Source organism: Canis aureus, chromosome 38 (assembly GCF_053574225.1).
Source record: "Canis aureus isolate CA01 chromosome 38, VMU_Caureus_v.1.0, whole genome shotgun sequence".
Lineage (NCBI taxonomy): Eukaryota > Metazoa > Chordata > Mammalia > Carnivora > Canidae > Canis > Canis aureus.
The window spans coordinates 17,911,709-17,939,221 of NC_135648.1; the positions used below are offsets into that span (position 1 = coordinate 17,911,709).

Consider the following 27,513-nt stretch of genomic DNA (forward strand, 5'->3'; position numbering starts at 1 on the left):
TCATATACCAGCATAAGAGGACATTGAAGGAGAAGCAAAACTGGCACTTGGTTGTTGCAGTTATACTGAATGATCTAGAATGTAACATCCTACCAGTTCTTACTTGCCAAGGTATGGCGATCACAATTAAATGGTTTGGATTAAAGGAACTGACTCTAGGCTCAGAGAATCTTCTTTTGTTTCCCTCAAGCTGTTGTGTCAAGATTTTTCTAAGATATTTACATCTTTTCTTTGAGGCCTTTGCAGATGAGTCTTTGCTTATGAACCCTGGGATGGCTGTGTAATACTGTTTTCTTCCCATTAGAATAATCCAATTCGTTATCATATGTGCTTTCTTAAGTAACTGCCTTCTCTAAGCAGATTTAGCATTCTTTGATCAGAATGCTTTATTCTGGGGCAGCCTGGGTGGCTCAGCAGTTTAAGCACCTGCCTTCGGGCCAGGACGTGATCCTGGGGTCCTGGGATCAAGTCCCATGTCAGGCTCCCAGCATGGAGCTTGCTTCTCCCTCTGCTTGCTTCTCCCTCTGCTTGCTTCTCCCTCTGCCTGTGTCTCTGCCTCTCTCTCTCTCTCTCATGAATAAATAAATAATCTTTTTTTTTTTTTTAAAGAATGCTTTATTCTCTTGTTTGCTGTGACAATGGGAAATGTTTCAAAGGCTCTCTAGTCTAAAGAGACTATTTCAGCTGGAGTGCAAAAAATGAAAATACATCTAACACTTGGATAGTGCCATTAAATGTCCTTCAGTTGTGGGTGCCGTGGTGACCACTTAGGCACTTACTCCCACACGACCCTAGCATTCACTCCTTTAGCCCTTGTCTGTGTGGTCTTCTCTTTACTCACAGCTAAGAACCTCCCAAGGAATTGGCCTCAGCTGAGGGATCTGCCTTGACTAACTTCATGTTCCTCTCCCCACCCCAGATCAGCCTGCTTCAAAGTAGATACAAAGGCTTGGTCCCCTTGCCTTAGCTGGAACATCATTGAAGGCCACCCCAGCTCCACAACTCCTGAGGGGTGGACTGAGATCACAGCAATCACTTGGGCAAATCAACTTCTTTCTCTGTCTTCCTTCCTTTCTTATAAAACTTCTACACGCAACCTTTCATTTCAGAGTCTGTCCCGGGAACCCGATCTAATGACTAACACTATTAAGGTTTAATGATCACTTCATTTCCAATATATTATGGATTAGATAGATCTACTGAAATTCATTAGATCTATTGACATGTGGAAACAGAAATTAATAATTGAGGACAGACTGTCATTATGAAAGAAATACCTAATTCATAATTATTTAAATATTCCTTCAAATTATCAATCATTTTATATTTAGTAATGTGTATTTATTGATATTTAGTTTTTAATAATGAGTTTATAGGGAAAATATGAATTTGATGAAAAAAAGCACAGTGAAATTTTATTCAGTTATGAACATTTATTTGTCTTAATTTTAGTGCAAAGCATTTCTAGACAATTTGAAAAAGGTTGTCCATAACTTGCCTTTGTTTTTAGTTCCAAAACTTTAGTTTCACTGTTAAATATGAAGATTTTTTTTTTAATCTTAAGAGAAGCTTCAAGTACACCTCTGAGTTTATATGCTCAGCATTCCTTCCTATGGAGAAACTCTCCCCATCCCTACAGCTGAAGGTCCTGATGGTGTGGCAGTTGTGATGCTGCCCTCCCTATCCCAAAGTTTGAGCAGTGATCCAGGCTGGGCAATAAGAGCACTCTATCACCTTTGCATTTGAGTTTATGAACTAAATAGGGTGAAAGAGACTCTTCCCTGGAATGGATATTTGCAAGACAGCTATTGGAACTTCCTATAGCCAACCTTTCCTCTGCATGCCAAGATCTTGCCAACAGAATGAAGCCAATACCCAGAGAGAAGCAAAGCTGAAAGATGATATCATTCAAGCCCCTGGTTACAGTGAGGGGATCTAGCCTGTTTTTGGGACTTCCCAATATATAAGGCAATAAATTCTATTTTACTTGACCAGTGTGAGTTGGGCTTCACTTCAAAAAATACCTGACACAAAGTTATATATTATCGCCCTTACAATCATTCTTCTGAGGACTCAATTCTCAGCCTTCTCTTTTCTAAGGACAAAGGCAAGAGCCACTACGTTCCCAATCTTTTTCCCACCGTCCTCTAGCTATTTTTCTTATGGAGCCATAACACCTGATGGTTGTAGTCACCCGGTGCTTACATTTAGTCATAAAGCACTACTTTACCATTTTGCTGCAAATATCATTTCCCATTCTTGAACACAGACCAGTTTCTATTCAAGAGACATAAATCCTGGTGTGCTACATTTTCTCCGACTTAATAATTTCTCTGTGTGCAAATGAGCTTTTGGACTGTGAAACTGCAGCCAAAGCACAGCGGTTTTCCTGATGGTAATTTTCTCAAATTGCTGACATATTGCTTCGGAAAAAATAGCCTCTGTAGTGCTAAATTTGCAAACTTCAATCTGTTGAGGCAGCAAATATCACATGCTTCATTAGAATAGTGAAGGCAAGTCAGTCATAGGACAATTAATTATGTAAACCTGCCACTCAATTGCCTAATAAATAAGTATCCCCAAGACTCAGGTGCTGCTGGCTTTTTCTGCCATTCTAAATCTGTTCCAAGAATCATGGTGACAAAACTAGCTTGATAACAAGTTTATCAAGCTTGTTTGATAACAAGTGATTTTTGCAGCTCTAGAGTAAAATAATTCTACAAATGAAAAGCCCATGACTTGGGCCATAGAGGAAGTTTAGGTTGATGTTCAACACATCTGTTAACTGCTGACATTTTCACAGGTGCTCAAGAAGCATGAATGTGCAGGCTCAAATAGAAGCACAGAACACACAGAATTGATCTCTCTTTGGTAGTCACAAGAAAAGCTTTGTAGCTTATGTAAAGCATGATTTGTACCCTATTTGCATAAGCAATTCTCGATTACAGAATCACAGGATGTTAGAGTCAGGAAGCACATAACAGATCATTTAGTATAATTCCTTGAAACTGAGATTCAGGGAGGTATCATGATTCACCTAAGATTTCACAGCTAGTGAATGACACAGCCAGGAGCAGGCACATCCATTTCCTCACAATTTGTCTGAAGCTATGTCACGACTTCTCTTCTGTAAACTGTTTCTTCACCGTAAATCATTAGTTTGCTCCAACCTCTAGCTGTGATTTGGTGACAAAAGCATTAGAACTAGGGTTAGAGAGCCAAGATTTAAGTCCTAGCCTTGACCCTCTAGATTTATGATCTTGGTCAAATCACATAACCTTTCTGAACTCCATTTTCTGCATCTTCATCTTTTCCTCTATCTTCCAGGGCTGTCACTAGAGTTAAATAAAATAATACATAAAGCACTTTGGTAGACTACAAATCACTTTGCAAATACAAGGTATAGTATTTATAACCAAACTTCACCATGGTTAAAATAAAAAAAAATCAATCATAGTAATCATCAATAACTGTTCCGTACTGTTCTTGGCATAGCATTGAGCAAATTTTTCCACAAGGAACTTACCCAGAGGGTAAATCCCTATCTACAAGCAGTTTATATTTTAAAGAAATGGATTCCTGTTCTTTTATTAAGCCACAAAAGTCAGAGTATTTTGCCTAGTAAACAGAGATATGATGAATCTGGGAGACTGTCATTTAGGATACCTTTGGCTGTACCAGGAAGCCCTGACCCACAGTGTCTAAAACAAGAGGTAGGACAACTTCAGTTATAGTTTGTCAGGGTCCCAATTCAGCTTCTTAGCAATCTTTTGGCTCTGCCTTTCTTCATATGTTGGCATCTTCCTCAGCTGGTAGCAAGATGGCTGCAGCAGTGTTTCTAAATATCACATCCCAACGAGATAAAGTTGTTGAAAAGGTCTATGTCTTTAGTGTTGCCTACTTAAAAAGCAAAGAAGCTTGTCCAGAAGTCTCCAGCAGATTTCTGCCCTCTTTAGCCTGAAATGGACACCACAGAACTATGAATGGCTTAAGATTATCAGAATACATTTCCCTGAGTGGCAGATGGAACCAATTTTTCCTTGAACTTGGGTAATAGGCTAAAGAGGTGGATACTTAAGCAAAATTAGGAAGGAGAGATGCAAAGAATTCTGATGCCATACTTTTCTCATTGTTCTGTGTCTTCATCATTAGTCATGCCTCCTAGGCAGCAATTATCAACACAGGTGATGGTCCTGGTAGAGACAGAGGAGAAACTCCTAATTGACACCAGCTCACTTTCTAGGTTGTCAACTGTAAAACAGTGGGGAGTCCCTAGAAACTAAATCAGTTTGAGTTTTGTCAGCATCCTGTTTCTTTGTTGTATGTTACCTGCTATGTGATGTTATGGTAAGAATCATGCTGAAAAACAGAAGAGCAAGTTGTAAGTATTTATGATCAGTTTAATGGAGAAAAAAAAACAGATTTTCAGAAATCTAGAAAGAAGATGAGCATCAGTCTGGAAGATTGAGAAAAATAATTATCTGAGGTTGAGAATATGGGATCAGTTGGATTCAAGAATGACATAGGAAATGGGACTGAACACGTGAGGAAAGTCAAGCAAAAAGTAGGAAATCCAAGAGCAAGGTTAGCAGGAAAGCCCAAGTGGAGAAAGACTTTCACATTCAAAACAAGTTTAAGAAAATGTAAAAGCCAAAAGAAATCCATTTGAGAGCCAGATTTGGCTCTTGAGCTTCCAATCTGTCTTTATTGGTAGAAGACTTGAGAAGAATCATTTGAAGGTATCTGATTTCTATTATTCAAATATAGAAACATTTGCAGAAGCCTAAAGTTTGATCATTTTTCTGAAACATTTTTGTCCTTTATAGTGTTTAAAATTTCCATATATCCAATTCTTTTCCAAAAACCAATTCAATTTAATTCTATTTCATGTATGGATTTCATATATAATATCAAATGTAAGGAGTTTCTCAAAATTTTATCCCAAAACATTATATGTTTTCAAGACTGATTCTCAAGTAAAACATCTATTCCTCAGTAGTAAGACTCTTAAGTACCTATGCAATTCAATCATCTTGTTCATTCCTACTGGAGTGGCAGTGGATCTAGCAGGAATTGAATGCGCTTTTGTTCTAACCAGTGTATCAAAGATGGCTGCTTTCCACCTCTCTTTTAAACATTCTGAGCTGTATGTGCCAACCATATTCAGACAAAGTGAGTGGATGATTTCCTACACCATTTTATGGAGGGATTTGCTTCACAGCCATAGTGCTAATAGTCACCCTGCAGCTCAGCTTTGCAATCTTATTTCTTCTTACCCTATTCTTGCCCCCAAATTGGATTACCATAAAAGACAACTGAAGTCGCTTTCTCAACCATGTCAGGAGACCAGGGAGATGACTGCATAAATGTCAAAATAAGTCAGCATTCATAAATGCATTGAGACAGGGCAAATGTACCTGAATCTATTTTTGGCTGGTGAAAACTCTTACCATTTTTGGCGGTGTGAACAGTCACGCGCATGCAGTCTCGGCTCAATGCAAACGCTGGCAGTAGCTTTGATTTGTTTCTATGGTTTCAAATCACTGCAGATGACAGCCGTGATGCAGCTCACAGTAATGACTCCTGGTAAAAATCTGGTTGCAACACCTTCCTTCTCCAGCTCCCTTTAAGAAAAACTGTCACAAAATCAGCAACTCTGATTTACTGAGGGCTTTTTTTTTTTTTTTTTTTTGTAATCACTACTTTTTAAGTGATTGATATTTCTTTGATTATGGTGTAGAGAGAAAAAGAGTTTGGGTTGGGTTAATGAAATATCTAAGTGCTACAGATGAAAAATGTAAGTTTTGAATTTCAAGAACGAAGCACCAAGCCTCCTATGTTATCTGGCTGAGTGCCCCGCCTCACTAATTTTAGTATACGTGCTGCTGAAGTGAGCACTCCTGACTCAATAATCATTATTGATATATATTTTTAAAGATGTTATTTATTTATTCATGAGAGAGACACACAAACACAGAGGCAGAGACACAGGCAGAGGGAGAAGCAGGCTCCATGCAGGGAGCCCAATGTGGGATTCAATTCCGGGTCTCCAGGATCACACCCTGGGCTGAAGGCGGTGCTAAACCGCTGAGCCACCAGGGCTGCCCTAAGTATTGATATTTAATGAGATCTTAACGTGCCTGCTTCAGTCTTTTGTTTGGATGGTATTTTGCTATGTAACAATTCACTTTGGTCACTTGAAAACATTTATTGGAACATTACTAGATAAGTCAAATACCTAAGGCTATCCTTAAGAAATTTAAGGAGTCACAAAGTTAGATGCATTCATCATGATGAGGGTAGCAGGGAAAGAAAAGAACTTATTATAATAAGGATAGAAAAAAAATTGTTTTTTATTTCTAGACCAACCACTTCCTGTCCTAGTAAATTTGTGAGAGACATTTGCAGAATGGATATCTAGAAAAATATACATCTATTTATTTATAAATTTATTATTTATTTATAAATAATTTACTTATTATTTATAAATATATATTTATTATATAAATAAAAATATTTATTCTATAGGGCTTTGACTAAAAATTTCTATGAGACTCTCACTTTTATATACTGGGTTGAATAGTGTCCCCCAAAACCTCAGATCCACTCAGAACCTTGGAAGATCATTCTATTTGGAAATAACGTCTTTGCAGACCTAATTAGCTCAGATGAGGTCACCCTGAAGCAGGGTATTGGGGCCCTAAATCCAATCACTGTTGTCCTCGTAAGAAAAGGACAGACATGCAGAGACACACGAGGAAGAAGTCCATCTGATAACAGAGGCATTTATTGGAGTGATGTAGCTCCATGCCAAAGAACACTGGGCATCACCAGCAACCGCCAGTAGCTAGGAGAGAGCATGAAACAGATTCTCTCTCAGACACTCCAGAAAGAACCAACCTTTTCAACACCTTGATTTTAGACTTCTGGACTCCAAAACTATGAGAAAATAAATTCCTATTGTTGTAAGTCACCCAGCTTGTGGTACTTTGTTATAGTAGCCCTAGGAAATTAACACAGCTTGTAAGGGGCCGAACCAGGTACTGCTGCAAGGAGTCCCTTTACCCATGTTCATAAGGCCAAGACTAAAAGTTGGCACCCTTGGCTCCTTTTTTTAAGCCTCCAGTTTACCTTTATAAGGTATAAGGTATACCTTATGTAAGTACCTATATACCTATATAAGTACCTTTACCTATATAAGTCATCAAGGTCTTTTACCCCTACAAAAGAATAACCAACTCAAAGAAAAAAGTTTTTTTTCTTGAAGGCTTAAGCATAGGCAGCCTAGTAATCCATCCTATGCCTTCATTCCTACTAGATTCCACCTTGACCCTGGAAGAGAGCCAGAGGATCCTTTCCAAATTAAAAGTTCCACCCAACCGAAGATTTTCTTATAATATCATAAATGGGAATTTAGAGAAAGAACGAATTTAAAGAGCAGTCCAAGTTAAAGAAAGGGTTCTTATCTCTTTATTTTCTAATTGTATTTGTTAAAAGGTATAATTGACATATAACTATATTGATTTCAGGTGTACAAAATAATGATTTGACATTTGTATATATTGCAAAGTACTCACCTCAATAAATCTATTTATTATCTGTCCTCATATGAAGTTAACCTTTAGGTTAACTTGGCAACTTTCAAGCATGAGCTACAATATTATTGACCATAGTTACCATACTGTTCATTATATCCCATGGCTAATTTATTCTACAAAAAGAAGCTTATACCTCTGAACCCCCTTTACCATTTCTTCTATTCACCATCCTCCATCCCCTCAAGCAACCACTCTATATGAGTTTTGTTCTGTTTGGTTTTGTTTGTTTTGTTTTTTAGATTCCACATATAAGTGAAATCATACAGTATTTGTATTTCTCTTTCTGACTCATTTTGCTTATCATAATACCCTCAAAGTCTATGCATGTTGTCACAGACAGCAAGATTTCATATTTTTCTATGGCTGAGTAGTATTCCATATCTACAAACATAGATATCTTATATCTCCCACATCATCTTTATCCATTTATCCATCAATGGACATTTAGGTTGTTTCCATATCTTGGTTATTATAAATAATGCTGCAATGAATATAGGGGTACATATATATTTTCAAGTTAGTGTTTCATTTTCTTCAGAAAAATACCCAGAAGTGGAATTGCTGAGTTATATGGTAGCTCCATTTTTAACTTTTTGAGAATCCTCCATACAATTTTCCCTAGTGCCTTACCACTTTACATTCCCACCAATAGCATGCCATTGTCCTTTTTTCTCCATTTCTTCACCAATAGTTATTTCTCATCTTTTTGATAATAGCCATTCTAACAAGTGTAAAAGGTGAGATCTAATGTGTGATTTGTGATCTGTGTTTCCCTGATGATTATTGATGCTGAGCATCTTTCCATGTGACTATGGGCCATCTGTATTTTTCTTTGGAAAAATGTCTACTCAGCTCCTCTGCCCATTTTGTAATTGAAGTATTTGGTTTGTTGGTTGCTTTGTTTGCTGCTAATGAGTTGTATGAGTTCATTATATATTTTGGATATTAACCACTGGGGTTAGTGTAATGAAGGTCACTTGAAGAATGTGGTTTCCATGCAGTGATAGCAAATACCTGTTGCCATGGTTTTAAGAGAAAAGGAAAGGAGACAAATTTATGACAGTGAATACAGAGGATGCTTTTAAGGAGGTTTGCTGCAAAAGGGAGCAAGGAAACTGAGCGATAGTTGTTGAGGGAAGTGTAGTCAAGATACTTTTTTTATAAGCTTGTTGGAATGATCCATTAAAAAATGAAAAAAATGGTAATGTAAGAGAAAGAGGAGAGAATTTCTGGAATGTTGTTCTTGAATAGACAAAAAGGGATGGCATCTAATGACAAGTAAAGCAGCCAGCTTTAGATAGGAAGATGGGTAATTTATCTGCAAGAACAGGTAAGAATGCAGAGGAGGTGCTAATGCTTTTAAGTAAGTAGATGTAGTGGTGAAAGTCTATGAAGGTTTTCTTCTGATTAGTTCCATTTCTTAGTAAAGGAGGAAGAACAGACATCAGCTGAGCATAGGAGTGATGTTGAGGTTCAAGTAAAATGAAAAAAGTCCCCATATGATCACCTCAAAAAGACAAATGAAATGGCCTAGAGATGTATAGAATGCTTACCTGATAGAATTAAGGGCCCACTTGAGGTTCATGATCAGAATTTCAAGCGAGACAAGGTAACCTGGTTTAGTTTTTTTTCCACCAGATCAGCTTCAGAATAACAGCAATTTGGACTTAACGAAAATCTAGTTTTGCCAAAATACCAGCACAAAGAGAACAGCAAAATAATTAAAGATGTATACAAGAGAGATCCTGTAATAACTGACCATGAAACTTAGGCTGCGAAAAGAGAGAATACAGATATCAAAAAAAAGAGGAAAGTTGGAAATGTGGAATTGATAAAAATGAAGGCTCAAGGGGAGTCAAAAGATTGCTGGAATTAGAATGCTAGAAGGAGCATGACATGAAGATAAGAAGTGGTGTTCAGAGAGTGAGGAGCATGAAATTCAGATGAAAGAGATGCAATTATTGGTGATAAAGAAATTCAAGGGTGTGATCACAGCATTGAGTGGCTAGACTAGAGAATATTGCTGAAGGGAAAGACTTGAAAGCACTGAATGACCAGGGTGCTGTATACTGAAATTATCAAGAATTAAAACAAGAGTTGTGTGGGAGTAAGTTACATGATTTGGCAGTTAAAATTACGAAGAAATTAGGGGTGTTGACAGCAATGATGAGTCATATAATTTGATGACATGAGATCCCAAAACAGCAAGTTTTAAGGAGGAAAGGAGAATGGAAGAAGCAATGGTGAACAAGGAAAACAAGACCTACCCAATCTCAAGACACACCCAATCTCAAGACCCAGTGGAAAGAAAAACTAGCAACCCCCATAGGGAGCTAATGCTTTCATTAGAGCAAGAAGGTAAAAGAAATATTTAAAAATCTAGATTGAGGATATAAATTACATAAATTACACTGTGGGCACTGTGGAAAGGTTTCCAAAACTGAAGAGGGTGGCAAAAGGACACAGAGTCTAAAGGTGAGTAGAGCGAGGAGGATAGGGAATACCCGGGAGTCTGTGGAGTTTTGTGGTACGTAAATAGGTATAAAGAGTATGGTTAGCATCATGCTTTATTTGTCTATTCCTTTCCATATCCACATTTGCTCCTTCTTTATCAGTTCTCTGTATTACAGCAAGTGTGATCTTATAAGGATGCAAATTTGAACCTCTTTAATGATTTCTATTAATCTTTACATAAAGACTAAAATCCTTAGTGTAATTCACAAAAATCTGCACAAGCACCACTGTTAGCTGTCCAGACTCAACATGTGCATCCCAGTCGTATTGCCTTTTTAACATTCTAAAACACTAAATTCTTTCCTGTCTCACAGACTCTGTACTTCCTTCTGCCTACAGTACTTCCCTCCACACACAAACCCCCAGTTTTGCCTACTTAACTCCTACTTTTCCTTCGATTTCAGCTCGAACTGTCACCAAGATAGGTCATGTTCCCCTGTTTGATGATCTCATAGAAATAGTTGCTTCACAGCACTTACAATGGCTAGCAATTATGTATTTGTGATTATCTGGTTCATGTCTGTCAACTCTCACTAGAGTAAGATCCATGAAGACAAAGATAATATCTGTTGCTTTTACCTTTACATGCCCAGAACCTCATTAATCTAATGCTTGTTATATGTTCAATAAATATTTATTAAATGGCTTGCTCTAGAGGACACTGTCTCCAGCACTACAATGAGGCAAATATTATTAGCATGATACCATCCATGTCCATGTTCCTCCTTATTGATAGAGTAATCTGATAGTAGAGAAGCATTAGAAATAAAATTTCAGCTTTCCTTAGAAAATAAAATTTCTTAATATCTAAAAAGCTATTACAAATGGATAACAAAAATATTAACACAGCAATAGAAAAACGGGCTAAATACACAACAGGTACTTCATTAGCAAAGAGATACAAATGGCCATTAAACACACAAAAGATTAACTCCACTAATACTCAAGGAGCATGGAAACACAAAGAATGCCATTACTGCAGAGATAAAAACTACATGTATTTTTATATTCTTATTGAAATTAACATCAATTTTTTAAGTAATTAAGAACTACTGGTAAACACTGACAGTTTCTACATATCGAAATGAACAGAAAAAGAACTTTATTGTCTACTAATGCTGTCCTGGGAGTAGCCTAGATCTCCTGGTTACAAGAACTTCAAATTAACTAATTAATTATTTTTAAATGGATGAAATGAACACAGTACCAACAAAATAACAAGGAATTACCAGACCAAAAGAAAAAAGAAAAAAAAACAGTTTGAGAAAAGAATATATGAAAGATGTTTTTGCAAAACTCTGAAATTTTTTTTTTTTTTTTTTTTTTTTTTTTTTTTTTTATGATAGTCACACAGAGAGAGAGAGAGAGGCAGAGACACAGGCAGAGGGAGAAGCAGGCTCCATGCACCAGGAGCCCAACGTGGGATTCGATTCCGGGTCTCCAGGATCGCGCCCTGGGCCAAAGGCAGGCGCCAAACCGCTGCGCCACCCAGGGATCCCTAAAACTCTGAAAATTTTAAGTTTCATTTTTATGGTCTCTCAGGTCAGCAGGAATAAAAATCTAAGCCCCATCTCCCATAAAATAATATTTCAATTGGAACTTCCCACAAAATCATTGAGACTCCAAAGGATTATATACCATGATAAGAGAGAACCATACTCATATCAGCCTTTGCATCATTTTGTAGTTCAGGTTTGAATGACTTAGGTAGGCCAGGAAACCCTGGTTCTTCAACGTAGAATAAGCCTCTTCCAAACTTGCTGAGTTTCTAGGTACTGCCATAGGCAGTATAAACCTTCTCTGGAAGAAAATTTCATGCTAGGCCTCAAAAACGTTCTTACAAATAACTTTTCAAGAATGATGAGATAAGAAACACACACATGCATGCATAGACACACACATACACACACACACACACACACAACTTGAGCAAGAACTAACAGAAACCACAAACAGTAAAAACAGATCCACTAAGACTTCAGATATTGGAATTATCAGACTCATCATGTGGTAACATAAACTTATTATCAAAATCCAAGCAATGTAGTATGAGAAAGGAAAAATGAAGACCAGCATTACAGACATTAGAGGCACAAGTTCCAAATAACAACAGAATCCAGTAATACATAAAAATTTATACTCTAGCAGGACCAAATTAGGTTTATCTGAGAAATGTAAGGTCAGTTTAACAATGGAAATATCTAAATGTTGAGATCAGAAATACGCAGACGTTTCATTGATAAGCCTCTTCCTCTGGACATACTTCAATAAATTGTATGACTTCATTGTATCTGCACTTCTAGAATTGGCCATCCTTTTTGATTAACACCTTGTTTTACACAAGTGTATTTAATGTTGTTCATAAGTATATTTAATTATGTCATAGCAGAGGTTACAAAGTAGAGACTTTGGGTCAGGTTCAGCACACAAATTGTTTTATTTGGCCTGAGATATTTTAAAGAAATGGAAGCCAGCATTTATAAACTGAAAAACTTCAATAAATCCAGATTTTTGGCATCTCTCAAAAAAATAGAAATATCTGGCAATACTAGCCATATTTCTGCATGGAAATAATCAGCTACAACTGAGGAATAACTGCTCCCTCTAGATAGGGTGTACTCTCCTGTTAGCTATAATCTCGGCCACTCTGGTTAAGTGTCATTTGCCATTAATCTATATGTGTTCTTTTTCCCCCTTCTTAGAGTAAATTTGGTAGAAAAATAAAGTACTTGTTCTATCTCTCAGATTAGGGAAAATAGAAAATCGGACAAAGAATGGTCTATATGTCAAGAAAAGTGGAGGAAAACATTTATTGGTGGAAATGAACAATATCACTTCATGGTTAGTACACCAATACCTGGTCAGCTTCACTCCTTTATGTTACTCGCCTAGCTCGATAAGGTGTTCTGTTGGTGACCTCTGAGTTAGTCACATCCAAATGACCTGAGAGCACTCTATTTCATGCTAGCAACTTACCAAATTTATACTCTGTTATGTGTTGACATTATAATTTAATTTTCAAAACGCAATCTCATTGCTTGAATTCCCAGGTGCCTGGAAAGCACCTCACTAGTCCCAAATGCTAACAGAACTTAAAAGTTGCAATTGCTACTTGTTATCTACCTTGACTCTTATCCAGCTAACATCTCTGTTGTCTTTCTCCTCTTGTTTCCTCCTCCCAAAATAAGCTGTTACTAAATCTTAAAAAAAAATAAAAAAGTTGACAGGAATGTTCACACTGTGACCACAAAATATAATAGTAAGTTGGTATCTCAAGTGTAAGTCGATTCTCATAAACATTTGTCCAAACTACATAAACACTATTGCTGCATATGGAGCAAAATAGACTTAAGAGTAACAGTTACTTATCATAATGCTGTCCCTGCTCTTTGAGGAAGTTATCACCAGTGAGATTTATTGCCCCACAAGGCTAAAACCCAGCCCAAGTCCACAGAGCAAGATCATGTCTTTTCATCCATGGAACCTCAACACAGCATTAAATCTCTCTCAGAGGAGATGCGTAATTTGATTGAATGAATGAATTAATGAGTGAACAAGTAGATACTCAAGCCTCTCCTTAATCTTGCCTCTTCTATTATAATTACTATCGTGTGGTATTTATAGTAGGGCTTCTGTCTTGACATTTACTTATGCTAAAATAGATCATACAAAATTCTTTAAATGGAAATTATATCACAAGTCCCCAGAATTGTCTACATTTATTTAAATATGTATCCAGAAAGAAGTTGATTTTCCTCTTTGTTAATGAAGGTTGCTTATACAAATGACTAGATTTCAAATTGGAGATGCTGTGTCAGAATACAGTTTACACAGATGGCCCCCAACTTAACAATGATTCAACTTACAATCTTCAACTCTTCAATGGTGCAAAAGTGATGTGCAATCAGTAGGAACCATATTTCAAATTTTGATCTTTTCCTGGACTGGTAGTATGCAGTATGATGCTCTCTTGTGATGTGGGGCAGCTCCCAGTCAGCCATGCAATTATGAGGGCCAGCCCAACTGTAGGCTAATGTAAGTGTTCTGAACACAGTTAAGGTAGACTAAGCTATGATGTTTAGTAGGTTAGGTGTATTAAAATGCATTCTAGACTTAGAGTATTTTCAAATTACAAAGGGTTTATCAGGACTTAACCTCGACATAAGCTGAGGAAGATCTGCACTAGCTTACACTCTTAATACCATTTTAGAGGTTAAAATTAGCAAAAGGACTGCTTCAAGATAATAATACAAACTAGATGTATAGGTTTATCAGGTTGTCAACCCAGGAGGCAGAGAGATCCCCAAAACATTGGGATAAAAGCTAAGGAAATGTAACCAAACTTTTTCTAAATATCATGTGTTTTAAAAGAAAAAGAAAGTCATATAAGCATGATTTCTTATGTTTAGACTCAACCCTGAGAGACAGCAAGAGGGGTCCAGAAGTGTTTGTGTCTAATACAACGAAGCTTTAATAGAGCAATATTTGTTTTAGGGGTGAGTCGTATAAACATACATGAAATTTGTTTGCTAAGTGCTACTTGAAATTTATAAGAAAGGACAAAGTACCTTTCAGTAGATAATAGGACAAAGGCCAAGTTCATACAAGTTAATAGCATAGCAGGACCAGAATCCCAGGTCACCCAAATCCACTTGTGGTGGTCTGCCCTCCAGCATACTGTACCATAGGGTTACGATTTGAGAATAAATTGGTGTGCAGAAAGCTCAGTGTCTTACCTGTGACACCGTGTCTGCCATCTTCAAGAAAGTTGACAAGAATGTACAGTTCTTAGAATGGTAGCAGAGGCTGGGGTAACCAAGTTACTTATGGAAGATATAATGAGGCTACTTACGTTGACACACCATTGTTTTTGATTGCAAATGTTGATGCAAATAAATTTTGGCCTAAAATCTGAAAGAGTAACTACATCACCTAATGTGCTCATACAGATGGCCCCCAACTTAACTATGTTTCTTTAATGATGCAATTTTTCTTTAATTGTGCAAAAGGGATATGCATTTAGTAGCAACCATACTTCAAATTTTGAATATTGAAGCAACACAAGTACCCCAATAATAATCCTGTGTGCTCTAAAAGAAACACTTTCCACATCATCTTAAGTGTTCAGGCATTCCAAATATGTAAGTTAGATATAAACTCTTTCAGGCATGCGATATTAAAGGTCATTGTGGCGATATTAGAACAGAAACACTGATTCGTCACACATAGGTGTTACATAGATTATAGAAAATAGTCCCTTCATTTAGAGACAGTTTAAAAAATTAAGGAGCCTCTCCAGATATCATGAAGCCAGATCAGAATAAAATTGAAATAAAATGAATATAAACTTAAGTTACAACATATTTGAAAACACCTTTTGAGGGATCCCTGGGTGGCGCAGCGGTTTGGCGCCTGCCTTTGGCCCAGGGCCTGATCCTGGAGACCCGGGATCGAATCCCACGTCGGGCTCCCGGTGTATGGAGCCTGCTTCTCCCTCTGCCTGTGTCTCTGCCTCTCTCTCTCTCTCTCTCTGTGTGTGACTATCATAAATAAATAAAAAAAAATTAAAAAAAAAAAAAAAAGAAAACACCTTTTGATATGGAAAAGGAAGTAGGAGAATATCAACCAGAGAAGTGATAATTATGGAGTTTCAGATTTGTCATTGTGTCTCTAGCAACGCGTAGAAGGATGCAGTAACATTTTGGCCAAGAGGTGTGTAGTGTACTAGGCAGATCTGGCTAGTGTCTAGGATGCCAAAACATTTCATGGGTTATCACAGCCAGTATCTCTAAAAAACAAATAATTTCCTTTGGACCAGTTCTATAGTCAACCCACCTTCTGGTCTTAATTTGGTTTCCTTGGTAAGTTTATGTACCAGGGAGAGAATGTATTGATAGGCTGATAGGAACGTCTGGTCTGCTTGGCAGTTCTAACTGTAAAGTAAATTAGTAAATTGTCTTACAGGTATACACCCGTCTGTAAGTTTTATTAAGCTGTCTCAACTACCCAATGTCCTTATCACCTTCAGTGAGTATACACACTCAATGCCTCAAATCATAAGCTGAAAGGGCAGACTTTGGACTTTGGTAACTTTAGTAGGAGACACAGCCTAGGAGGCCCAACCTGGATAGCTTGTTGGTCTCTAATCAAAATGATTATAATTACCAGCCCACACAGAGCCACTGGATCCCAGAGCTCATGATTACAACTTACTCTACATATTCCTTAATAATTCAGTGAAGGTAATTAATCTCCTATAAAGCTACTAATAAATCCAGAGATATGATAGCTTTTTCACCCAAGAGCCTACACTGTTTGTTTCTGTCCATAATGCAACTCTCACCCCTAAGAATGGGGAAGGGGGGGGGTGGGAAGGAAGGGAGTAAAGAAGGGTGGGGCATGGAAAGGGAGAGAGGGAGGGAAGGAGGGGGAAAGATAAGAAAGGAGGGGGGACGGAGACAAGGTGCGGGGAGTGACAGGAGGGAGAAAGGAGGGAGGAAGGAAAGAAAGAAGGAAGGGGAGGGAAGGATTCAGGAGCCAGTTAGCTGGGTTTGAATCCTAGGTCTACTGCTTACAGAGCTGTGTGAACTTAAGTAAATTACTTACTGTTTTAGTGCTTTAGTGTTCTCATAGGAAAAATGGGGATAACAGGATCTACTTCATATCCTGTGGGGATTAGAGTTAATATGCAAAAATACTTAGAACATTGCCTGGCACATTTCAAATGGTTTTGCATTTTCTTCCTCCCTCCCTCCATCCAAGTTTATTTTTAATTCTTTAATTTTTAAATTTTATTTTAGAAATGCTCCATGCCCAATGTGAGACTTGAACTCAAGACCCTGAGATTAAGAGTCACATGCTCCACAGACTGAGCCAGCCAGGCACCTGCTGCATTTAATTTCTAATCAATTTTCTAATCCTACTAATTCTAATGCTACTGAAACTGCAAAATCCTAAGATCAATTTCTTAAGTGCACAAAATATAGCACAATGCCCACTGATTATGAAAACAGTATTTCCATAAATATAACAAATGAGCCTGTGCTTGTTAAATTTGAATATACAAAAGAAGTAACTGGGTATCTTATTAAAATGCAGGTTCTGATTCCATTGGCCTGGGATTCTGCATTTCTAGGGTTCCCAGGTGATGCTGACACTGCTGGTCTGATTTTGAGTAGCTAGGTTACGGATGGCTTGACTTAAATACATATATGCATACACACGTAAGATAAACAAAGTAAAATAAAATATTTTAAATAAGAGACTATTATGCTAAGTGAAATAAGTCAGAGAACGATAAATACCATAGGATTTCACTCACATGCGGAATTTAAAAAAACAAACAAATGAACATGGGGGGGAAGGAGAGGCAAACCATAAAACAGATTTTTAACTACAGAGAATAAACTGAGGGTTGCTGGAGGGGAAAGAGACAGGTGATGAGTTAAATGGGTGATGGGTATGAAGGAGGACACTTGTGAGGAGCACTGGGTGTTGTATGTAAGTGATGAATCATTACATTCTACTCTTGAAACTAATATTACATAATATATTCATTAAATGGAATTTAAATAAATTTAAATAAAAACTTAAAAGTACAAGAAATTACTCAATTAATTGATTAATTAAAAACAAACTGCTAGGAGAATAGGCACCAGTGGGGAATACCCTGGAATAACCAGTATTATTATTGCTAGGAAGACATAGGTATGCCTTAGATTGCACAATAAATATTTATTCAAATGTATGTGTTATACACATACACATGTAAGCCGCATTTATGTCTTGTTCATATTTAAATGCATTTAGGGAGCATCTTATTGAAAGAAATCCTGACAATACTTTTGTCACAAGAACAATTGGTTTATTTATTGATATGGTTTATTTACTTATGGTTTAGAACACAAAAGTAACATATTCTGTTAGGAAAAATTTCAATCATCTCAGAAACCCATGAAGTTTAAAATTCTCCATTTCAACTTTTTCACTTCTAAGCCCCTGGGCTACTAACTATTGAGAATCTAGTGTGATACTTTCAAATACTCTTCTGTTCTCATATATTCACATATAAGATTTTTCTTCAGAAAATGGATTTATACTCTACCACTACAGTGCAATGTTCATTTTCCCCCAAAACTTGTCAGAGATGTCCTTCCAAACTAATGCATAGAAATTTATCTCATTATCTTCAGTGATCTGTGTATATTCCAACATACTACAACTTATTTTTCCATTCCCTCTTGCTACGCTTTTAGGTTGTCTCCAATTATTTGCTATTACAAATAACACTCTAATGAATCTTCTTATACAGATCTTTATCTAGTATAAATAATTATATAACATGGTTCTTGGAAGTTAAATTATTTTAAGGATAGTACCATCTAAATTTTGAGAATTGCTAAATTGCTCTTCAAAAAGATTCTACCCCTGGTCCATCAGCCTGCCCATTTATGCCCACACTATAAAGTAGATGTTTACAAGCACTTTAATTTCTTGATAATCTGAAAGGAAAAAGGCATCTCTTTAATATTTGATCTGCATTTTCTTGATCACAAGTGGATTTACCATATTTTATAATGTCACTAGCCATTTTTTAAGGTCTTCTGTGAATTGCCTGTTCATATCATTTTCCTGGGGGAGGGCTCTCTATATATTAGTTATTAATTAGACTTCTAATGTACATATTACATTTTATATGATGAAATCTTGTTATCTTGCTTTTAAGTTTTTATGGTGTTTGTTGTACAGAAATTTCTATAGTCAATTGTTTCTCTTCTGGATTCTTTTTTTTAATCTCTTGCTTAGGAAGCTTTTCTCTATCCTCAAATAATAAAATATCCTCCCATATTTTTCTAGTAACTTCATTGTTTTACTTTTCTTGTTTACTTCTTTAATCATGGTGTATGTCAAATTGTTAAAATACACTTGCATGAGACTTTTCCCACTAGTTTTGTGGTTTAGCAAAATACGATAGTACATTGCTACAAGAAAGTGTTACGTAAGTTTATGTAGAATATCTGGATAGCCTAAAAAAGAAACTAGGCCAGTGGTCCTAGCCTTTTATACATGTAATTTTTATTCAACCTATTTTCATATTGAAAATCAAATCAGAATTACCCCCAAACCAACCTTTCTAAACCGTTTAACTATCACATATTATTTAAAATTAATCTTCAGAATTTTTGCATATTGGTTCTGCCTGTATGCAATCCTTTCATAGTGCTGAGTTAGTACTACAGAGAAAATTCTCTTCATTTAGATCTCTACTCATTATCATCTCTTTAAAGGTATTTGCCTTGGCCATTCCATCAAACCTCACCTCCCTCCAACTCTTTTTACCTGCCTTATTTTCCTTACAGTTACCAGTAATTGAAAAATTATATTATACAGGCTTGCCTATTGCCTATCTTATCATGAGGGCAGGGGCTTGATCTTGTTCACCACTACATCTCCAGCATCTAGAACAACTCCGATATACGTTGAATAAATTATCAAAGAAAGTTCTCAAGACATTAATATAATCAAGTCAAAAATCAAAAGTACCTAAGTATGAATCTTTGACATCACGGTCATTGGATTTAAGCCAATTAACCACATGCTAAGGAGAAGAACAAATTGAAGAACATGCATGTGTAGCAGATCTAGTATCTCATGTCAGTTTAAAAAATAAATTCCTCCCCCTAAAATCAAATTATCTAGTTTGCCCATTTTAGTTCTATGCTTTATTCCACACTACTGGGCGCTTGTTAAATATAATAGAGCATACTTATATAATGGAATACTAAGCAAGGATTTAAGATGTGATACAAGCATATTTATTAATATGAAGTTTGTCGGGGGGAAAGTATAAAGTATGCAATAAAATATTTAATTGTAATCCCAATTTCATAAAAATGAAAATATCTATTACATGTTTAAGTGTAAACACATCCTCTGGTGAGATCAACATCAGAACATTAACAGTGATTATCTCTGGGTTAATAAGGAATAGATTTTCATATTTTTTCTTCTCTATATTTTCTCATTTCTCTAAAATAAACATTACTCCTGTAAAAAGAAAAAAATTGTTACTGTAGAAGAATGTAGTAACATGTGATTGAGTGGATTTGCCAGCCTCCTCCTAGAATGCTTTCCCACTCTGCAGAGACTAGAGAGCTAAAAACTAGCTTCCTAGATTCCCCTGCAGAAAACCTAATGAAAATTTTCAAAGTCAAATGTAAGGCAGAGGCCATCTGCCTGTTGCCTTAGCTATTCTGAGTGCCTAGCTGTGGAGAGGTTGAATTTTTCTCCAATTCTGGTGTAGTGGCTGAGTGATAACACGTAGTTGCAGCACAGTCTTCATTCCTAGACCACAGCTCCTGTAGCATGTTCTAACATCGGGGACTCCAAGGGTGATCGATCCCCTAGAGTGCTGCAGATGTTGTTCCCCTGGTGGGCTAGTAACATTTTGGAATATGGGGAGGGCATACGATACTAACACAGACAGAAACGCACACGTATGGGGGGAAAGGATCACTAAATAGACTAAATACACTGAAAGGTCAATGTAGTCATCCCCGATGGTAGAACTATGGGTAATTTAAATTTCATTTTTGCTTATCTTTGTTTTTTTTAAAGGGAAAACTTTAAAAGCTTTTTTTTCCCCCCACAAAAGACACAAAATCCTCCTACAGGAAAAAAAAGGAGTATTTCTGAATGTATCTTGGAGTGGTTTAGGCAATTAAATTAAAGTTATTAATCTGCATGTAACACCATAATACACACAGAAGTATGTATCATGGTCTAAATAGGGGAGCAAGTCCCCATGGTTCATGATCTTAGAACAAATATTTGTCTATTCTAATGGCACAGTCAAGCTGACTGCTCTCTGCTAGAAAAAGGGCAGCTATCTTGGGAACTAAACATATGAGGTGAGACTAGCCAGTGCAGCAGCTGTTGGCAAGCTTTCTGTTTATGAGAGCAAAAGTATATTGCTTAGAATCATCTAGGTTTTAAAAGGTACCAAAACAGAATGGAAGTGCCCTCACCTACCCAAGAATTAAAATGAAATTTTAGAAAAGAATGGGCAAAAATGAAATGAAGAAAGGATACTTTCTTTTAAATACTCCTTCCAATACTCCTGTTAAAAACAAACAAACAAACAAACAAAAAAAAACAACAAAAAAACCTTCCCACATAACATTTATATATTTCTGGATTCTCTTCATTCATCCATTTGCTCTTTCTTTACCCACCCGCTTCATGACTTAAGACCCAGACAAAGACAAGTCGTATTTCTTTATTCACTGGCAGATGGCAGACATTATCATGAAAGATCACAATGCATTTACAATCATCAAAGAAGCAGATAAAATAAACCATTCTTAAGGTATGGAATTTATCAAAGAATTAGATTAATAAGAAAATATCCTTATATCTATTAACACAGTTTTATAAACCTATTCTTTAATGTCATTTGATACTGGTTATTCTTGTTAAAAGCATCTTTCAATGACAATTAATTTTTATAAACAGATTTTGGATCTTTTATGGTTGTTGCTGTGACCTAAGAAACTTTAGCTATCTTGAAGTCACAAAGATATTCACCTACAGTTTCCTCTAAAAACCTTTGTACTTTAGCAATTAAATGAAGGTCTATGACCGATCTCAAATTCATTTTTGTGAGGAAGGGAGTCTTGGTTCATTTTTATTCCACATGAGGGTTAGCTGTTCTGGCCTCATTTATTGAAAAGACTTTCTTTCTCTGTTGGATTGCTTTGTGACTTTTGTCAAAAATCAAGTAATCATATAAATGTGGATTTGTTAATAGGCTCTCTCTTATATTCCACTGATTGATTTGTTGTTGATCCTTATGCCAGTATCACACTGTCTTGATGACTGAATACTACTGACTATAATATTCCTTGTATTGCTTTACAAAATTCAAGCCTCTATAAAACGGGGTATAGAGGTACCTGGCTGGCTCAGTCAGTAGAGCATGCAACTTTTGATTCTCAGGGTTGTGATTTCAAGCCCCACATTGGGTGTAGAGATTACTTCAAAATACAAAGCCTTAAAATTTAAAAACAAGGTATATAAATTAGGTTGAAATAATTGCATGGGATCAAGATGAGCCTAAAATAATCCTTAAGAAGTCACTTTTTAAAATTGTATCATGGCTTTGAAAACACTCCACAACTACTATTATATCCAGAACAAAATATATTTACCCACAAAAAGAAAATGTAAAACTACAAATTCTTCTTTATTCCCAATTGCAGTTATGTATGAAAAATATTTCATTAACTTTTCCACTCAATTTCCCAGCAGATTTCCTCACATTAGTTATTTAATAATACCACAATGTAATAAGTTTTAAAACAATCCTTAAAAAGTTCATGTGTTTGAAGCTAGAAGATGAATAGCAGTCCCCCTACACGTCTAAACTTTTCCATAATAAACTGTTAAAAAGTCATGTATCAATTTCAGAAATGTATCTAGTTAAAAAAAAAAAAGTAGGTAATTTCCTTTATAAAAAGAAGTTCTATAAAATCTCCCTTGAACTTGCAAAAGACTAGGAGCAAGAATACAATTATTTCATAAAATAACAAAAAACAAAGCAACTCCCAAAAGTAATTTTTAAAAACCCATTGTGAGTAAACTACATGGTTCTTGAAACTACTAGGCTGTACCAATTTCATTCAAATTGGCATAGAAGGATCCTCCAACATCATATCCTATTTTTTAAAAAAGCAGATAGCCTGATTTATCAAACCTCTGATTTTTTTTTATAAAGATACAACTTAGCAGCTTGAAAAATATTGCCAGACTAAGAAAACACCAAAATATTTTAAGATTTATCATTTGTTCTTAACCTGAAATTCTGCTTTGAAGCATAATTCTCACACCTTCCTGAAATAATCCCATAATACATAAATACATAACCCCAAACAATTAAAGAAAGTCTGCTAAAATAAACTGAATGTTTATTACTTTTTCTACTGGCAGCAATGAAAATCACTAGAAACTATAATTCTGTCTTTTTCAAATGATCTGCACTAAAACCATACTTTCTCAAGATAAAATTCAGTCTTAAAATCTTCAAAATGTTTATAGATATCATAGACAAATACTGATTTTTTTTTCATTAATGATGAGGAGAAACAAGAGATCCACTTTAATCAAGATCTGACATTCATAAATTTTAAGCATGTAACTGAGCTAAAAGATTAAGAGATTAATTCTAACAATCACAGGTAGAGAATATCATTTATGCAATTTCTAGGTTCATTATATTAGTATATATCCAGAGAACCTACAGAAATTCTCAGATCCAATTTCAAATAATGGAATTTGGGCAAGCACTCTTAATATCACTTTTATTTAATATGCACTACATGCACATGATGCAGGTAGGGAAAGAATCCATGCATTAAAGACAAGACAGACTGGTACTATTGCCAAACGTGCACTGAGTCAATTAGGATGTTGCTCAAAGTTCTTTATACTTAATGGTTTCCATGAAAATAAGTGCAGAAGCAGAAATGTGTATACATCCCAAAAGATCTTCATTTGGTTTCCTGTGCTTTCTTTGCATTCTGTTTTTCTTTTGCCTAGAAGTTAAAGACAGTATTCTATAAAATCTTAAAAGTCCATTTTAGATCATATTAAACTGTAAGTGGGCATTCTTAAACTAAAAGGCTTGAAATGAATTGTTTTTAAGATTTCTAGAGCATTGTCTTTCATAACCCAAGATTTGCAACAAACTACTGCTGGACAAATTAATGGTTATACTTTGCTCTCAATTAAAAAAAAGGTTATGTTTGGTTTACAGTTCTTTCTTATCTGCAGTTAAAATGTAATATTATAATTTTAATAATTTAAGCATACATAATTACTCATTCCACAAAGTCATATTAATAAATACTTCAAAACAATCTATTTACATATGTGCCCACTTGCCATTTAAATTGAGTATAAGAAAAATCTTATATTAGTTTCTGCATATTTGAACAAATGAGTTAACAGAGTATCACTGAAGGATCACATATCTGTAGTACAGCCAAACTTACAGAATTGAAAAAATGCTCTCCCACCTTATTTCATTTGATCCTTATGACAATTATATAGCTTGAACCCAGTAATTCTATTTTCTTTTTCAGCAGATGAAGAAGAAAACAGAGTTTATAGATATCAAACTTAACAAAAGTCACACAGATCGTATAAAATAAAACCTCAAGAGGTAAAAAGACACCTATTCTATAGCAGTGCTTCTCAATGTATGTACCAATGACCTGGGGACCCTGTTATAAATGCAGGCTGATTCAATAAAAAGCCTGAGATTCTAAATTTCTAACAAATTTTCAGGGGATACCAATTCTGCTGATCCTCAGATAACACTCTGAGAAATAAGATTTTAGAGTACTAGAATATAATGTTCTTTCCACTATGCCATTTAATCAGAAAGGAACAAATTAGAGTTTTGCTATTATACAACTAAGAAAAAAACTTCCTTAAAAAATAGGGTAATTAGAACTATAATATTTTTACAATGTATTAGGTAGTATAATTATTATATAACTATATGATTAAAAAAAGAGTTCTATGCCTTAGAAAATATCTTGAGGAAATATGTTACATGTACCATATGAAAAAAATCGTTTGCCTTAACATTTTTAGTTAACAAGCATAATTTGTAATTTGATATGTACATAATTTTTAACAAAGTTCTGTTTCCAAATAATAAAAATACAATTTCACATATAATTTGAAATAAAAATATGTATTTTCCCCACACTGATCTCTGAATATACAGCAGAATATTTAGTAGGATTAACAAAAATAAACTTACTGGTTTATGACATAAACTTTACAGCATAACTTAATGAGCAACATGTAACACCGAGTGTCTATACATTTATTAAACTTTATAATTCAAATAAAATTAAGAATAGGTGAAATAAGTTGAAAGGAATTACCACCATTTCTTGAGTACTTATTTATGTACTATATAGATATCTTATTTAGTCCTCAAGAATGTGAAGTAGGTATGATTCCTAATTTACAGATGAAGAAACAGAAACTATAAGAAAATAACTTGCCTAAAAGCACCAGCCGATAAGTAACATAACTGAGATTTAAAACCAAAAGATTGTATTCTGTTCAGTCTTTGTTAAAAATATTACATTTCTAAATAGCATGGAAAAAAGGAACATTGTTACCTTCTATACAGTATGCCAATGAAATACCAAAAACCACTCACTCAAGTCAGATAATTCTATAATCACAAAAATCAATGTAGATATTGTGAATACCAACTATTCTTCTATCTTATTTCTATTAAGGAATAGAAAAAGTAAGTTCTGAAGATTATTACCAATGGAATTATAATGTCTTAGTAAAATGTGGACAAAAAATATCGTGAAGATACTTTGAATCCCCCACAGCAACTGAATCTATTATGGTAGGTTACTGGTGATTGTTAAAAACCTGGGATTAAAAAAAAAACAAAAACAAACCTGGGATAGACAATGATCCAAAATTACTAGGTTAAGATAAAAATATTAGAAGAATTTTAAGTATACCTGAAATAAGTAAAAGTTTTACAAATGAAATCTTCAACTAGCTGATTTTATATTTTAAGAAATAGACTTGGTATATGGCACAAGAAGTTTTGTAACTATGTATTTTTAGGTTACTTCCTGAGCTGTTCTTATATAATGTATATTCAACTTCTGAGAGAAGAGCAGAAGCCTCATATAACAAAAACACTTATAAGGCAAGATCTTAACCTAATTCATTATAGCCACATGTCCTTGGGAGAATTAAGTCTTGGTCTTTTCTTTATTATTCTGTAAAATAAAAAGATTTTCAAACTCAAATACTTTCATGCTCTCACAGGCTTATTATAAGCAACTATCTCAGTTAGCCAGAGATCTGATCCTGGACAGGTTTGGCATTTAGCATCACTGCCCAGAGTAGCCACATCTTTTCTGTTGGGTTCCTTCTACCTTTTTCATGCTTTGTTCCTTTTTCCTACCTTCTCTTGGCATAGGGAGCTGAGGCATGGAGGAGGAACATTTTGAACTTACTAATTTCTTAGCAATTTCAACTTACTCATTTCTGAATTCTGTATCTAATTTTTCTTAGAGGTATTGTTATTAAGCAATTATCACTATTAAAGTCGTTGTATATAATTATAAAAATATATTGTTTTTCATGTGTGACATTTTTGTTTATCAGCAGGAAGTGATATTCAATTCGAAATAATTCTTTTTCAAAATGAGATGAACAAAATATATTTGTTCTTAAGGAAGCTGATTTATTGGTAGAGAATAAGCATTTGATTCTAAACACAGATTTAAAATTTTATGGATATGAAACTTTAAGTAGCATAATGCTATTTAGGAGCTACCCTGTGCTCCGCCAGGACCTTCAGCATGAATTTATTCTGGCACTTATGAGAACAATCCTATTCAGCACAATACTATAATTTATTCTTTTCCCCAATAATATCATGAACTGCTTAAGGCAGAAGAATGTGTCTTAATTATATGTACATCTGAAGACTTTAAGAGAAGTCCCAGAATATATTACAGCTAGATAAATGTCTGATGAATAACTGTAAAATTTCAAAAATTTTAATCAAATAATGTATCTAAATTCCTTTATATCTTTAAAGAATATTCCTTAGGGGATAACAGACTGATTCCTTTAAGGGAATTCCTAAGGGGCTAACAGATATTGCATATACACAAGGAATAAATGTAACCTCAATATTGCTTATACAATATTATTAATCAAAGAACAGCTTCAATAAATAGGCAAAAGGCATAAGGTCAATAACTATCCCTTCAAAAAAAACCTGCAAATACAACACACTGAGCTGGTGTCCCACTAACACCAAACATTCATATACTGCCACCCTGTGTCCAAAATGCGAAGTAAGAAGTTATGGTTCTAATGCATGTTCTCAAACTATGATTTCAAAAAAATCTAAAGATATATTGTCATTAAAATCAAACAAGAATGGTCATTTTCCTAAAAAAGTTTATTCACAGGCCAATTTCAAAGCAAAATACATACAATTTTAAATTACTCAACATTTGTCTGGCCTTTAGTAATATTTATCTACTTAGAATCTGATGTAACATGATTTAACACAACAGTACATTATTTTAATATTTTTAATAGAGAAATATTTCATATTGTTTCATACAAAGAACACAGTATCTAGGTACTTTTTAGAATCACAGAACCCTAATTGTTAATCTAAAACTTTGAAAATCAGTTTCCCATCTTAGAATTTTATAGCTTTAATACCCTAAGATACACGAACAGGAAAGCTTTATGGAAAAGATAAGACTAGCAGTTTTCTGCAATAATTTGTGCACTTAGTGCTAAAAGCAGAAGCATACATTTC

General features: G+C 35.1%; 1 protein-coding gene across 4 annotated transcripts in view; it reads right to left on the reverse strand.

Moving 5' to 3' along the window:
• Positions 1-21,374: 21,374 nt before the first annotated feature.
• UCHL5 (ubiquitin C-terminal hydrolase L5) overlaps positions 21,375-27,513 on the reverse strand; it is a 41,042-nt gene continuing 34,903 nt past the window's right edge. For all 4 annotated transcript variants that reach the window (XM_077886709.1, XM_077886708.1, XM_077886711.1 and 1 more), the window contains one exon: positions 21,375-23,704. In XM_077886709.1, the coding sequence (XP_077742835.1) occupies positions 23,660-23,704 (45 nt within the window). In that variant the 3' untranslated portion in view covers positions 21,375-23,659. The remainder of the gene's footprint in view (positions 23,705-27,513) is intronic.